The 13979-nt window shown below is 44.2% G+C and overlaps 1 protein-coding gene across 2 annotated transcripts; it reads right to left on the minus strand.

Annotated features, from left to right (window-relative positions):
- Window positions 1-314: 314 nt before the first annotated feature.
- Window positions 315-12051, minus strand: LOC131572836 (dual specificity tyrosine-phosphorylation-regulated kinase 2). 2 transcript variants are annotated; one of them, XM_058826220.1, is made up of 3 exons: window positions 11746-12051; window positions 10846-10982; window positions 315-2581 (listed from the first exon to the last, which is right to left on the minus strand). In XM_058826220.1, the coding sequence occupies exons 1-3, from the start codon at window positions 11798-11800 to the stop codon at window positions 980-982; spliced, it is 1794 nt and encodes a 597-aa protein (XP_058682203.1). In that variant the 5' UTR covers window positions 11801-12051; the 3' UTR covers window positions 315-979. The 2 variants fall into 2 exon arrangements, with proteins under 2 accessions (XP_058682203.1, XP_058682204.1); XM_058826221.1 differs by lacking the exon at window positions 10846-10982 and having other exon boundaries at window positions 11746-12045.
- Between the last annotated feature and the right edge of the window lie 1928 nt (window positions 12052-13979).

A 13979-nucleotide genomic window follows, 5' to 3' on the forward strand; every position in this document is an offset into this window, starting at 1 on the left:
ACAGTCTGGAAGTTACAGCATAAAACTGACAGAATGAGCACTTCTGCCTAGGTGATTTTGGGAGATCACGCTGCACGTTAGAAAAAACACAAGAGAAGAGATGGGGGGGAAAAACAAAAAAAGGAGAAACTGTGTGAATGCTCAGTGTTACAGACCTTAAACAAAGTTCAGAACATTTTGCTTTACCAACTAATCAGCCACTTTCAAATTCAGAGGAACAGATATATTGCCATTTTCATGCTTTCCAAGACTACCTGTTCCTCTTACTCCATCACATGGCATGCAAGGTAAGAGTCATTTTAGCCCCGGTGTTATTTTTTGCATTATGTTTAAATGATCATTTTAATCAAAGCCCATTACTTTTAAATAGAGAAAGTATTCCACAGGAGGTGACAGTATCCTTAGTGATTCCATGACTTTCTCTGGGCTACCACATAAAAAATGACAACAGAACACGCTATGGCTCCACTTTAAATTACAAGTTTACAAGTGCTTAACTGAATTCTTTGAGTATTCTCTCTGGAGTCCAGTCAGTCATAGATGTGAGTGTGCACAGAAGACAGACCAAACCCATAAAATCCAAAAGGTAGTCTTTCAAATTTACCCCAGGTTAAAACTAATATGAACCATGGAAGAGAAAGGTTAATACCTTTGATACCACGCTGCAATGAATGACAGTCATGTTGTAACCAGTGGCCTGCCACTGTTGTTTATTACTGTGTCACACTAGTTACAGTAAGGCTAATTGTACTGTAGAAGACAAACATTTTAAAAAATAAGTAGAAAAACTTAAAGCATTGTCCCCGTATTTTTATAAAAACAAAATTAACATTTTAAATTACATTTAAAATGAGTGCTGAAAGATACAAATGAATAGATTTATTGAGCAAATAAAAATGCATATCTGAGCTAATTTTTCATACAAATAAGGCTCAGCCACATTGTATCTCTCATATTAACAGCATTGGGTTTTTCAAACTCAGCTAACAAGTTTTGGCAACACTGTTCTTTGCTGAATATTCCCATTGGCATCCGTCATCTGTGCCAAATTAGTCCTCAGTTTTGAAGCTGAGCTTGAAGTTGGAGGTAACTTGGAAATTGAAGTTATAGCACCAGTACTCTCTGTAATTCTCTTTGCTGAGGCCTTTTCCCCAGAAGGGGGTTTTGGCAACCGTCTCCTTAGCCAGGGATGCCGCAAAGCCTGGCTGGGTGTCATACGGACAGCAGGATCCCATTCTAAACACTGTTTTAAGAAGTCAAGGAAGAGGGGATCATCACATCCCTTTAATGCGTTACCCCACTCTCTGCTCTCTGGCGGGCCACGCAGTTTTCCCCTCCGAGAGCGTCCACCATTAAGTATTACAGAGCCATCAGACAAGGTTGTGATGCTGCAATAGCGGGGATAACCCTTAGAGCTCACAAAGTTTTTTGCTCGCTTGGATGCATCTAAGAGTTTTGGAGAAGGCATGCCCAATAGCTCAATCATACAAGCCAGCTGGTCTCCTTCATCTTCTCCAGGTAAAAGTGGATAACCAGTCAGAAGCTCTGCTAGGATACAGCCCAAGCTCCACATATCTATGGGCATCCCATAACGAGCACCAAGGATGACTTCGGGTGCACGATAAAACCGTGACTGAATGTAAGTGTAGACACGCTGATGCTCGTAACAACTTGAGCCAAAATCAATCACTTTAATACCACTTCTACCCTGTTGTTTCAACAGAATGTTCTCAGGTTTAAGGTCACAGTGAATGATTCTGTTTTTGTGCAAAGCATCCAAGCACTGCAAAATTGAGTGGGCAAACTTCCGAACCAAAGGTAGGCTAAAGCCCTGAAACTTGTTTTTCTTTATTAGTTCATAGAGGTTCATGCTCAGCAACTCAAATGTCATGCAGATATGACTGCGGAATGTGAAGTTTTCCAACATGTGAATAACATTCATGTTGTTATCCTTATCTTGTTTCCGGAGATGTTCCAGGATCTTAATTTCTTCCGCAGCTTGGCGGTGGAAACGTTTTTCATTTCTCACCATTTTTAGTGCCACATGCTGATGCATCTTGTGATCGTAGGCCTTCACCACCTGCCCAAAGCTTCCTTTCCCTATAACTTTCAGCACTTCATATCTGTATGCAATATGATCATGGGGTACTTGTATGTAAGACCCCTGGTCATCATCATACCCACAGTTGTTTGAACCACCAATCACACCTTGCCGCTTCTTTGCATTTGGACCCAAGAAGTATATTTCAGGGTAGCTAAAAATCTCATGATGCTCAAAAGCTGTTAATTTTTGCATGTATTGCTTCATTGCTTGCTCTGGTGTGGAAACAGAGGATTTCGCCTTCCCTGTTCCATCTGTAGATTTTAAAGAGCTGGAGCTCCCTTGTCGCCTGTGGGCACTCTCTGACTGTCTGTCCTGAACCACTGGCAATCCAGATTTGCCTAGCGTTGTAAGTCCATTTGGCTGAGTTGTCAGAACCGTCCTCTTGTTACTATTATCTTCAAAGAGCTGCTGAACCTGGATTTGTCCATGGCTACCAACATGTAGGTGCTCATTCATTGTGTGCTTACTGCCTCCAACCTAAAATTGAAAATAAATACATACCCAGTTAACAAGAAAGACATGAACTCCATGCTTCTACATTCACTCTCCAACCCTCCATTCTCCCTAATCACCTCAAAACAAAGTGTCTTCTTAGACGTCAATTGTTTACAGAGAAGCTAAAAAATACAGCATGTATACTGTGATACTGCTGGATGCTATTGAATTTCCTGATTCTTGTTTCTCAAGCGCTATTTTCACGATTCTCCAAAATGTCTGCAACAAGGCAACCACAAATGTGCTACCATGAGAAGCTAACAATATCTCCAAGGAACCTTCAAGGCAGCAGACATGTAACATCAAGATGCATGCTAGAGGGACAGCAGACTTTATAAAAAATAGTGGCTGTTTTACAGATGCTGATGATATCATACAATGCCTGCCAGAACTTACATGGCTTATGCTCTCGTCACCTGTTCTCAGGAATCAAGTTTTTAACTTGTTCCTAAATTTGCTGCATATCAAAACTTCCAGATACATTTTTAAGCAACAATTAATGTGCTGTGACATGCACAAAGAGCAAAAAAACCCACACATTTCTCAAGTTCAAGAATGAAACTTACTGCTTGCAATTGAGACGGTCACAATTCAAAAAACATTCTGATCAATGAAGAATAAGCACATCCTTTAGCACTTTCCCAAATCAGTCTAACAATAACTTTTAACCGATATGATATTTGGGGCCTTATGCAGACTTGAGTAGAGAGCAAATCTTTGCCTTGAGGAGCATACAGTAACTTTATTTTAAAGGAATGGAAAAATAGCATTAATAGATTTGAGAAATTAGACTGGTTCTTGACAGCGCGTACACGGGAACAAACAGTAGCGTTCAGCATTTTCAAGCAAACAAACAGCAAAGCACTGGGCTGTGAAAACAACTATTTCTTCAAACCTCCTATTTTTAAGAAGAAACAAGAAATCTACAAGCATACCTGCCACTAAAATAGCTGTCTTAGAATTCCTCATTTGCTCTCTAGTAGAGGATAATTAGTTTGTCTTCTGCCTGGTCTTACACAAATGTGGGAAGAATTCCCCTGCTGTCTCTCCAGCTGATTCACCAGTCTTAATATTTATGTCAAATTACTAACGAAAAGTTCACTGATACTGTCAGACAGATGATCAAGCCAGGGTTGAGAGCAGTTTTCATCTGAACCATATTTTTTTATAGGCAGCTAAGGATAACACATTCCCTGTTCACTTACGGTTGCTGAAATGAAATCAGAAAATGACAGTTGTGTGCTGTGATATGAGGCAATGAAATCTGTGCTGCAACACAGAAGCGCTTCCTAATGAGAAAACCCAGACATGCGAGGCAGACTCAAGCATACTTTGTGCTTCTGTTAAGGCATCAATCTGATACGGCAGAAGCATATTTTTGTAAATTCAGTAACTTGTTCCCAAAGACTTGCCAGCTGGACATCAGCTTCACCTTTGGACAGTATTTTGAAATTTGCAGCTCTGAAATTCACATAATGTAAGAACAAGGGCTCTCAGGGACTGCTTCTGCCAAGCTGACTGCTCTTCTGATTCCATTTTGACTGATGTCAAATAACTGGTTCATTCATCATTGGAGTTTGACTGTGTATGTTTGTTTGCAGAGAAATTTAGGCTCACGCTACCAAATTTGATCAATCCCATAGGAAGCACTACCACACAATCACAGTTCAGAGCAAAGATGTTTGTATCACTTAAGCATTGAAGATATACAGGAAATCAACAGAAACTCCCTTCCTAGTTTGATGTCTCAAAAGCACCAGAAATTAAATCATTAAAGAGGACTTAATCATGCCTACAGGCAATTCCTTCAGGTCAAGTTTGAGGTGCACTGCAGTAGCAGTTTCCTGAAGGCTGCCCTGATCCTCTATATAAACAGCAGTTACTGCAAAGAAGAAAAAAACAAAATTGCCCCAAGAGCTGCTAAATCACCCATTTCAGAAGAATCAGATCTAGTTAGTAAGATGTGTCATAGGTTCAGCACATGCAGCACTGCAGAACTGTGCAAAAAAGGCATAATGAAGAAGCAGAGTAAACATACAATTCCAAAGACTCAAGCTAGGAAATTCTATGTCAAAAATATATTTTCCAACACTAATTGAACAAAAGCAGAACATATCCAGACAAAGAGGGAGTAAGCAATGAGGAAGAAAGAGTAGCACTGCAAAAGTAATCTTTAAGAACTTTTTATCCCAAGTACTCATTGCCACAGCTCACATCTTGAATTTCTTTTTCCTCAAGTCACCTGTTTTCACAGTTAACTATTTTCCATCATTCCTAAGCACTGCTTACATCAATTATGTGCTAAGAAGTTCTTCAGGGCTTGGAAAAAACCTGATATATTTATTCCCTCTCAACAGGGACTAAAAAGTTCTTTTTTCTGAAAGTGTGTTTGTGAACACATTCTAAAGTGTAAACCATGTCACTCTGCTTCTGGCATTTTCAGGCAGATTCATGGTTTCTCTTGATGTTAATAGGTTGGCTTTTTTATTCAAGCAGCAGAATGAAACCACCAGCATTATTCCAACTTCAACTCAAATCCTAAATTACTGGTTTTGCCAGTTTCAGTCAGCTGCTGCTTGGGAATGCAAATGCAGATGCAGATGCAGACAGTAGCACTAGTTTTCTTTGTAGAAAACACCACATTATCACAGGCTCTATTCCAAAAGCTGAGCAGGAGAAGAGAGCCCACTCTTCTTTCAAAAAAGTCCAACAGGAGTTTTAGAGCTATCAGACACAACACAACCACAAAGTCCATATCAAAAGCGGACTTTCCTCATCTACTTCCAACCTGGATTTGCACCAGTCCTTTCCACTGCCTATCTACTTCTGGCTACTTGGGTGTCTGAGATTGCTGTCAAGCTCAGGCTTGCACTGCTCACAAGCTCCACAGACTTCAGCAGCAACACCTGAAGTACCTGAACCACAACTAATGGGCTTGGCAAGCTACAAAAACTACAGCCTTCTCAGCCCAGTACCAAACTGTTCTTGGTATGCAGAAGCTCCATCAGCCGTTCAACCAAAACCACAAGCCTGAGAGGTTTATAACATGTCTCCATTTTGCTTCTGCAGATGGACCTGTAAATTTCAGAACCAACAACCTACACAACTGATTACCTGCATTCACTTATGAAGATTGCCAATTATATATTGTATTGTCTGTGCTCAAACCCATCCACACCTTCTAAGATTTACGTATTTGTATAGCACACATAATCAAAAACCTACTGTTCTAAGTCTATAAATAATAACTAAAAAACTATAAATAAAAAAGTAACTGATGAGCTTGAACTCATCTTCCTGAATCTTCTGACACCATCAATTACATAACAGCAAATGTTACGGTATTCCTTTTATTTCTTAGCGGTTTCTCATAACTTCAAAATCACCATTAAGATTTTACTTTTACTTTGGTATGTTCATTTTACAGAAGCTGATGACTATGTCAAAAACATTCACCCAATCTTTGAAGGAGATACACCAAGCAAAACAAAACAAACTACATCCTAAACTATGATAAATACATAAAAAAAAAACCCAGTGAAACTTTAATTTGAGGGTGGTGTTATTTGGGTTTGTTTTGCCTTCACAAATGGATTTAGGAACAGAAGTAGAACAGTAACTTACTATACTTCAGCTACAGACCTGTAACAACATGGAAGTAGCATAAAAATTAATCCAGCCGGCTAACAAGGTGGCAAACCCATTTACAATTCCTTTCCAGTACATTCACCCAATGCATTAATCTGTTTCAAGATCTTTTACAAGACTACTTATAGGACTGAGCCCCACAGAAGCACATACCTCTTCTTAACTTTATCCTCCAAAATCATCAAGATATTATGTAATTGTATCATATTTCATCTTTGTAACAGTAATTTTGTGTGATTATTAGTACCCTATGAAACTATCCAAGACAGACACATGATTCAGCTATATATTATCATTTTATTTTGAGCAAAACCACACAAAAAAGATTTTGCTGTCAATCAAAATCTAAAAAGGTTTGTAAAATGAATCTTAATAATACAGCAATCATGATGGCCTGCTGAAATACTGCACAGGAATAAGATGTCATTATCAGCTATTACTTAGCACAGATGAGGACAAAGGGAGAAACAGTGTTCTAAACTAGTAACTTAATTAAAGAATAATTGTTACACTATATACTCCTTTCTTTACAGCATTTCTGTAATGAAATGAAAGCATCTCTGAGGGTGTCAGTTTCAGCCCTACTGTGTCAAATACACAAGAGGCATATGGTATCAGGTGTAGAATGCTTCACTGCCTATTTTGTTGACTACAAAACAAAAACCTGAGCAAATGTACAAAAGGCCTTCTTTTTCCTTGACAAACTAATTCAGCAACATTCCTCTGTTCAAAACTAAAAATACTTGCTAATTAGTACAATGATAGTAATACTGTATTATCCCTAATGGTTTTATCATGAGTATGGGTTTCATACACAAAAAAAGACTAAGCCTTTGCTGAGCTTGTGGCTCAGCAAGAGCGGTAGAAGGAACACACCATTTGGATTTTTGCTGTTGCTGTATCTAGTCCATACAAGCTCATTTTTTGAAAAGTTAAGGTAAACTTCATATAGCAAATACTTTCACAGACTGAACTATGCCTCAAGAGTGATATGGATTCTTAAATTTTTTTCCTTCTGTTAGGGGTGCAGTGAGTTTGAATGTTTCTGGGACACCCTGCATTTATTACACATGATGAAACTCAAAAGGACAGTTAATGCACACTAAATTGAGCCCCTTGGGTTAGGTGAACTATACAAATATGAGAGATGTGCCCGAAAGCACTGCAGTCCCCACAGCACCACAGTCACCATCTGCTGGAATCCAAATTTCACAGCCGATCACCACAGCCCTTGAAAGTTAAGACAGCCTCATATTCCCCCTAGATACAGTTTCTAAATGGAGGAAGAAACATCCCAAGAAAATTAGATATAGTAAAATCCAGGTCATGACTGCATAGTTACTTCCACTCTGAAATGCGTAACAGCATTTCTGTGGCAATTTAATACAAGAAAACACCACAATAAGAAGGTATTTTCTTTGGTTTTACCTCCTTTAAAGCAGATGACAACAGCAAAAATTGGCAGCATGTGACCTGCCAGATCTTTGTATGGATGGAGTCCAGGAATCTCTGTTCCATTATAATGTAAGTCAATTAAATTAAAAAAAATCAAGATTAATACAATTACTGATGCAAAAGTATATGGGTAAACACTCAACACTAGTGGCAAAAGAAAATAGGCTTGCTGTACAGAAATTTTAGAAAGGGCTGGAAGGAGGGAGGGCACTGAATCATGCATTGTAAATGGCTTGTTCTACAGTACTAGACAGGAGGATAAAAACATTAATACTGCTCAAGAGAAACAGGAACAGTGCAGAATGCAGGAATATATGCCAAGTAAAGAATGGAGATAGAGCTAGGCAGAAGACAGAGACGAGTCTGGAAGAGGGACTCACAGGTCAGGATTTACACAAGCAGAGCAGCAGGCAAGCAAGATAATCTCTACTGCAGCATGTCAACTGGATGTAAGAACAACATCATGAAATAGGAGAGAGTGAATGGAAAAAGGTTCCAATCATCAAGGCAAGAACTTAAGGCTTCCAAAGAGAAAGCAATTACTTTGGTTGGTAAGGAAAATGAAGAGGACAAGGAGTTGGAAATAGGTTCATGTTTTCCACCATGAGGCTAAAAAGACAGCCAGGGATGGAAGCATACACAAATAAGCCTAGGATGAAGGCACATTTAAAAGAAAATAAACAAAACCTTTCCCTAGTACAACACACAACCCTGCCTGCTTAGCAACAAAGGCTGCTGTGCTTGCAAAGACTACCACCAAAACCTCTGTCCCATTTTATGAAGCTTCTGTAAAACATCATCTTCTCCCCCTCTACCCATGCTATTTACAATCTACCAAAAAATGAAATTTCACTTGACAGTAGGAGACCACGGTTTCAGCAGAGGCTGGATCACACAAGCAAGAAATATGACAGGTAGTTGATTTCTTCCCTGTCTGCATTAAAGGAAAAACCCTCTAGCTTAAACAAAACATAAGTTCAACCTCAGGTTCTCTCACAGCTAGTATACATACTATGCACACATATATAAACACCAGCAGTTCACCCACTTACGCACACTATACCTTCTGAAAGTTTGAAACACAATCAGAAATAGTTTTTAGCTATTAAAGAAGCCAATAGATACATAGATACAACAGAGATGGAAACAGGATAAACAAATTAACTCAGAGAAGGAAAATAATTCAAGAAAACTGAAAGTACCTATTTTAAACAGGTCTGATTGGAGGAAGTGGTGGGATGCAAACCCAATGGTTTCAATCTGTCAGTGTCAGCTGAGGTCAGGAGGCCTAAGTTTACAGAACAGATACTGCCCCCCTTTTTTTTCAGGTTAAAATCCAGCATTCTGGTGTCATATCTGGTCCTCACCACAAAAAGTTATGTTAGCCAACCACAAAATAACCACCTACAAAGGCAGTATGAGGCATTTCTGTAACAGCACCCAAGGCTAAATAAACACTGTAGAGTAGGCTCTTCTTTATCACAAAGGAAAGACAGACTTTGAACAGTCAGATTTTAGAGGGACACAGATTCTGATGCATAGCCATATAATGCTTGATCAATCCTGGATGCTTCCACAGTATGCATATATATATGCTACATATAAACATTTGCACACACACACAATCATATACTTGTAAAGATACTTGAAACACAGAAATGTAGCACCTAAACACCCCTTGAATGCTTTTATAAAGACTGCATCTTTACACATGTATATATATGCACAGAGAGTATATATAATACGCTAACAAAATCTTTGTATAAAAATACCAAAATTCTGTACTTTCAGAATTAATAAGCAGTCACAGATAAAGCTGGACCACCATGCTTTCACAAATCCTAAATTATGTCTGGGCTCTGTTACATGTGAGCCCCTGATATTTGTGGGCCCTACTGTAAATGCACTTGCATGACTGGCGCCCAGGCTGTTCGTACTATGTTCCTTCTTTTATGATTTTACTAAAAACAGACCCTAAGCTGTTGCCCCAACTCTAAAGCAAGCAGCACTTAACTGGTATACAAATGTGAAAAAAAATTGGCCTTTTATACTAGCAAAATTCAGACATATACTCTAGCTACATAAATACACAATGAAGTTGATCTCAAGTATGCAGCTCCACCTTGAATTTGCAGAATACTCTTCACTCCTTTTGGAAATACCCTGTATAAATACTAATTTTTTATTTTTATTTTTTAAGACAATTCTTGCTCTAAATGGATTCGAGTAAGATGTTTTACCCCTGAAGTTACATGGAAAGTCACTGGAACGCTAGTATCTAAATGCAGTTTCACCTTCCACTACTAGCCCATAATCACATTACCATTTAAAGCTCTGCCATATGTTTACAAAGATAGTATGTGAGCATCCACGAAGAACTCATTAATTCTAGGAAAAGTATGCCATCAATGCCTTTCAGGGTCACTATGAAATCTTTCAGAATTTAAAAGGAAATGTATGCAATAAAAATTTCAGATATTTAGTGTTAACATGACAGTATATAGACCCCTCTCTCTACTCTGTCATGCCTTCAGGACAGACATACCTCCTCTTATCCATATATAGTGGCATACTTGGGAAGTTTCATTCCTAGTAGATTAACCAGGAGCGGGAGATAACGTGAGATATCACAGAAGCGGAAAATAACGTCCTTTTCACACCATCAGCGGTTCTTTATAGGTAAACTACTGCAGCAATAAAGGCAGATTCATCCAATCATTGTCCCTGAGCACAGCGATCGCTATTTCTAGGGAAGACTGCGATCGGCCTGAGCTAATCAGACACGTAAAGGGGAGAGCAGCCTTCATTTTTCACCACAGTTCATACGACACTTTAATCACAGCGACTAAACTCATCTCAAAAAATGCATTCACCAGAACATCTCTACGCGAGTGTGAAAAATCGAATTTGTCACTGAAAACGAGACACAAAACCAGACTGAAGGGCGGGCTGGGGAGGGAGAAAGCAATGTGTGCAGTTACAGGGTCCCAGCCTCCCAAGCAGCATGCACATTTCAGCGGAGCCTGCAGAAACCAGACGCGTGTTACTCCAGCACCGTGCGCCTCGGGGGGCCCATGCGCGCTCGCTCCCGGGGCAGACGCCCCTTCCCCGCACCCCGTCCACACCCCCCTGCCCGGGCTCACCGTGTGGGAAGCGTTGTTGGCCCTGAGCGGCGGCAATGCGAGGGGCGACGGCGGGCCTGTCCCAGCTCCTGCCCGGGAGACCCCGGCTCCGGTGCCCGGGGAAGACGGCAGCGGACGGCCGCTGTCCCCTGCCCTGCCTGCGGAGAGCAGAGGGGTGAGCAGAGCGGCGGGCAGCAGCGGCGGCCCCTCGGGCAGCGAGCCCGTCGGGGCGGCGGCGGCCCCAGCGCTCGGCCGGCACCGCCGCCCGTCTTGCTTCGGGCAGAAGCCATTAAAAGCTAATCACCGCCGCGGCGCACACACGCACCGATCCGGCTAATAGCGCGGGCGGGCCGTGCTCGCCCGGCTAAACCCTTCATCCGAGATTAACCCGCCACCGGCAGGCGCCTAACCGGGAGAACGAGCCGGCTCTGCTCCGCGCACGCCTCGGGGCTGGACGGCTGCCCGCGCCCCCCGCCTCCCCCCGAGCCGTCTGGCCCGGCGAAATCCCGGCGCCGCCGGGGACCCGCCAGGAGTTCACAAGTCTGCCGCGGGAAGCGGCGGCGAGCACCGCTGCCCCTTGTCAAACGCAGCCGCGCCGGCGCTCGCGGCGATCCCCAGTTCTCCTCGGGTCGTTTCTCTAGGCGATTTCTCTCGGCCCCCCGCTCACCCCGCCCCGCTCCCCCGAGGCTAACTCGCCATCCCGCACAACAGCGGCTCGCCGGAGCCCAGCGCGCAGCCCCCGACGGTCCCCCGGGCTCGGCTGCCGCGGGGGGAGGGCGGATCATTGTTCGACACGCACGGCACCTCTGCGGCGGCAGCCGCGGGGCCCCCGAGCGCCCCCCGCCTCCGTTCCCCTCCGCCGGGCCTCCGCAGCCCGGCCCAGCGGTGGCGATCGCGGCGGCCCTCGCTCGCTCTCCTTACCGGCTGGGTAGGCAGCACCAGCGGCGGCGCTAGCCGAGGGTTTTCTGGTTAACATGGCCGCTGGAGAGGAGGGAGAGGAAAAGGCATGTCAGGGTGGCTCTCCTCCGCTGCTCCTCGGCCTCTACGGGCGGCGACTGCCTCTCTTCTCCGATCAGCTACACCCAGACCCAGACACGTCCTGCGCTGCATCCCCCTGGCCCCGGGCCGGCCGGACAGATCCTCCAACGGCCCGCCGTCGCCTCCCGCCGCAGCAGCAGCAGCCACGCCGCCGCCGCAGCCCCCGGCCCAAGCTCATCACCTCCCCCGCCCCCGCCCCGGTCGCCCCGGTCCCCTCGCACGGAGGAGGGGGCAGCAGCAGGCGGCCGGACAGGACACTCCTCCTCGCGCGGCGGAGCGGGGACAAACAGCGCACAGGATCGGCAGTCCCCGCCCCGTCGGCCGCGTGCCCTCCTTCCGTCCCTCCCCGCCGCTCCCTCCCGTTCCCTACCGCTCCGCCGCCGCGGAGGCGGCGCGGCCCGCGGCTCCCCCCGGGCGCCGCACGTCCACCCGCACAACGGCCGCGCCGGCCGCGCGCCCCGCCCGCACAACGGCCCCGCCGCGCGGGCCGCGGGGCCAGGGCGCGCCCGGCCGTTGGGCAGCGCGGCCGCGCAGCCATGTTGGCCCCGGCGGGCGGGACGGGCTCGGCCCGGGCAGCGCCCGTGGCGCCAGGGGAGATCGGCGTGTGTGGGAACCGCGTGTGGCGGCGGAGGAGCCGGGGGATGGCCGGCTCGTCAGGCGGCGGGGCCGCTCCGTCAGACCCGAAAGACAAAGGTGGCCCCGTTGGACGAAGGATAGATAACTTGAAAGGCGTAGTGTTTAAGTGAAAACTTAAAAAAACGGGAAAAGAAGCTTTTGGGAGTGCCCTGGAGGCGTAAGTGCTTCAGCCTAGAATGGGAGTGCGAGGGGCGTTATTGGCCTTGTTTCCAAACTGCACGACGTGCTTTGTGGACTACAGTGCTTTGAATTCCTGGCTTGTCAGCTCCAACGTCATTACTGCCAAAAATAGAAGACTAAACATTTGCCCCGCTTGGAACAGCCTTGAAGTGAACTGCCCTACCTATGATCAGCCCTTTTTGAAGTCCTTACAGACCTCGCATGTTTTTCTTTTTGAAACATCCGGTGGATGTATATACAGACCTCCCTTCATCCCCTTCCACAGAAAAGACAAAAATTCACCTCCCCTTTCCCTATGTCTAAGAAAAAAAAATTAAATTAATCCATGCCTTTGCCTCTTCCAGTGCCACAGATACATGCATAAGCAAATACATTTCCTGTACTGGCACAAAGAAATAAACAATTTCCCTAACCCCTCCTGTCACGCAGAGAAAACAATCATACCTTCTCCTGTCCACACCCACCTAATCTCTTCCCTTCACTGTAGCTGAAAGAAAGCTTTGTCTTCCTCAATATCACCCCAGATGTCCACGGGCACTCCCAATGTGCCTTCCCAGTGGCTGCCAGGTGTGTAAATGGTGTTTTTTGATTACTTTCTGTATTTTCTCATCATTTTCACAAGCATTGCATGCATGTTAAAGGTATCTGCACATCAAACACTCTGATAACATTAGTCTTCTGAGATACCTTAAATGTTTCAGAAATGGCAGACAGAAAAAAATAAAAGATACTTTTCTAGTTAGTTCAGGGAGGGGAGGAGGGGAAGCTTGTTCATGCTAAGGCTAGATAAAAAAACTGGAATTGACACCAATTATCTTTTTGTAGATAAGTAGATAAGCTTGCAGGAGTTCTTAATCTTGAATGATGTGTCTTTTTTGACTGTCAGTGTCACAGATGGATTCATGCCTGTTCAGAGGTTACTTGCACCTAAACACTGAGATAAGACAAAGCCTGCTAAGTGCCCTGTTTCAACCCTTTTCCAGTCGAGTACACCATCCACAGTATGCTTTCCACAGTTTATTCAAACACTCTTGGACTGCTATGAAGACTATGTAAAAAATGGAGCTAGTCTATCACATAGTAAACAGTATTTAAATTAACTCAGTGGGAACACATTACATTGGTACCTGTCCAGCTATCCTCTTTCTAAGACTGCATGCGCTGTAAGCATTAATCTTGAATCCTGTGAGTGGCCTTGGGCCTGCTTGGATGCCTTTCTTTCTCTGTCTCTTTCTTCATCTGCAAGCTATCCTGACATTTGCTGTCAAGGGTGGTACCTGATGGAGTCTGAATTGCAGCTC

This window comes from Poecile atricapillus, chromosome Z (assembly GCF_030490865.1).
Source record: "Poecile atricapillus isolate bPoeAtr1 chromosome Z, bPoeAtr1.hap1, whole genome shotgun sequence".
In the NCBI taxonomy this organism is placed as follows: Eukaryota; Metazoa; Chordata; class Aves; order Passeriformes; family Paridae; genus Poecile; species Poecile atricapillus.

Excerpts from the sequence above, each read along its gene's own strand:
- LOC131572836 (XM_058826220.1), bottom strand. The coding sequence starts at position 11,800 with ATGTTAACCAGAAAACCCTCGGCTAGCGCCGCCGCTGGTGCTGCCTAC. Across the intron at positions 10,983-11,745 it reads TGGTGCTGCCTACCCAGCCG|GCAGGGCAGGGGACAGCGGC; the intron begins GTAAGGAGAGCG and ends TGCTCTCCGCAG. Across the intron at positions 2,582-10,845 it reads CCAACAACGCTTCCCACACG|GTTGGAGGCAGTAAGCACAC; the intron begins GTGAGCCCGGGC and ends TTTCAATTTTAG.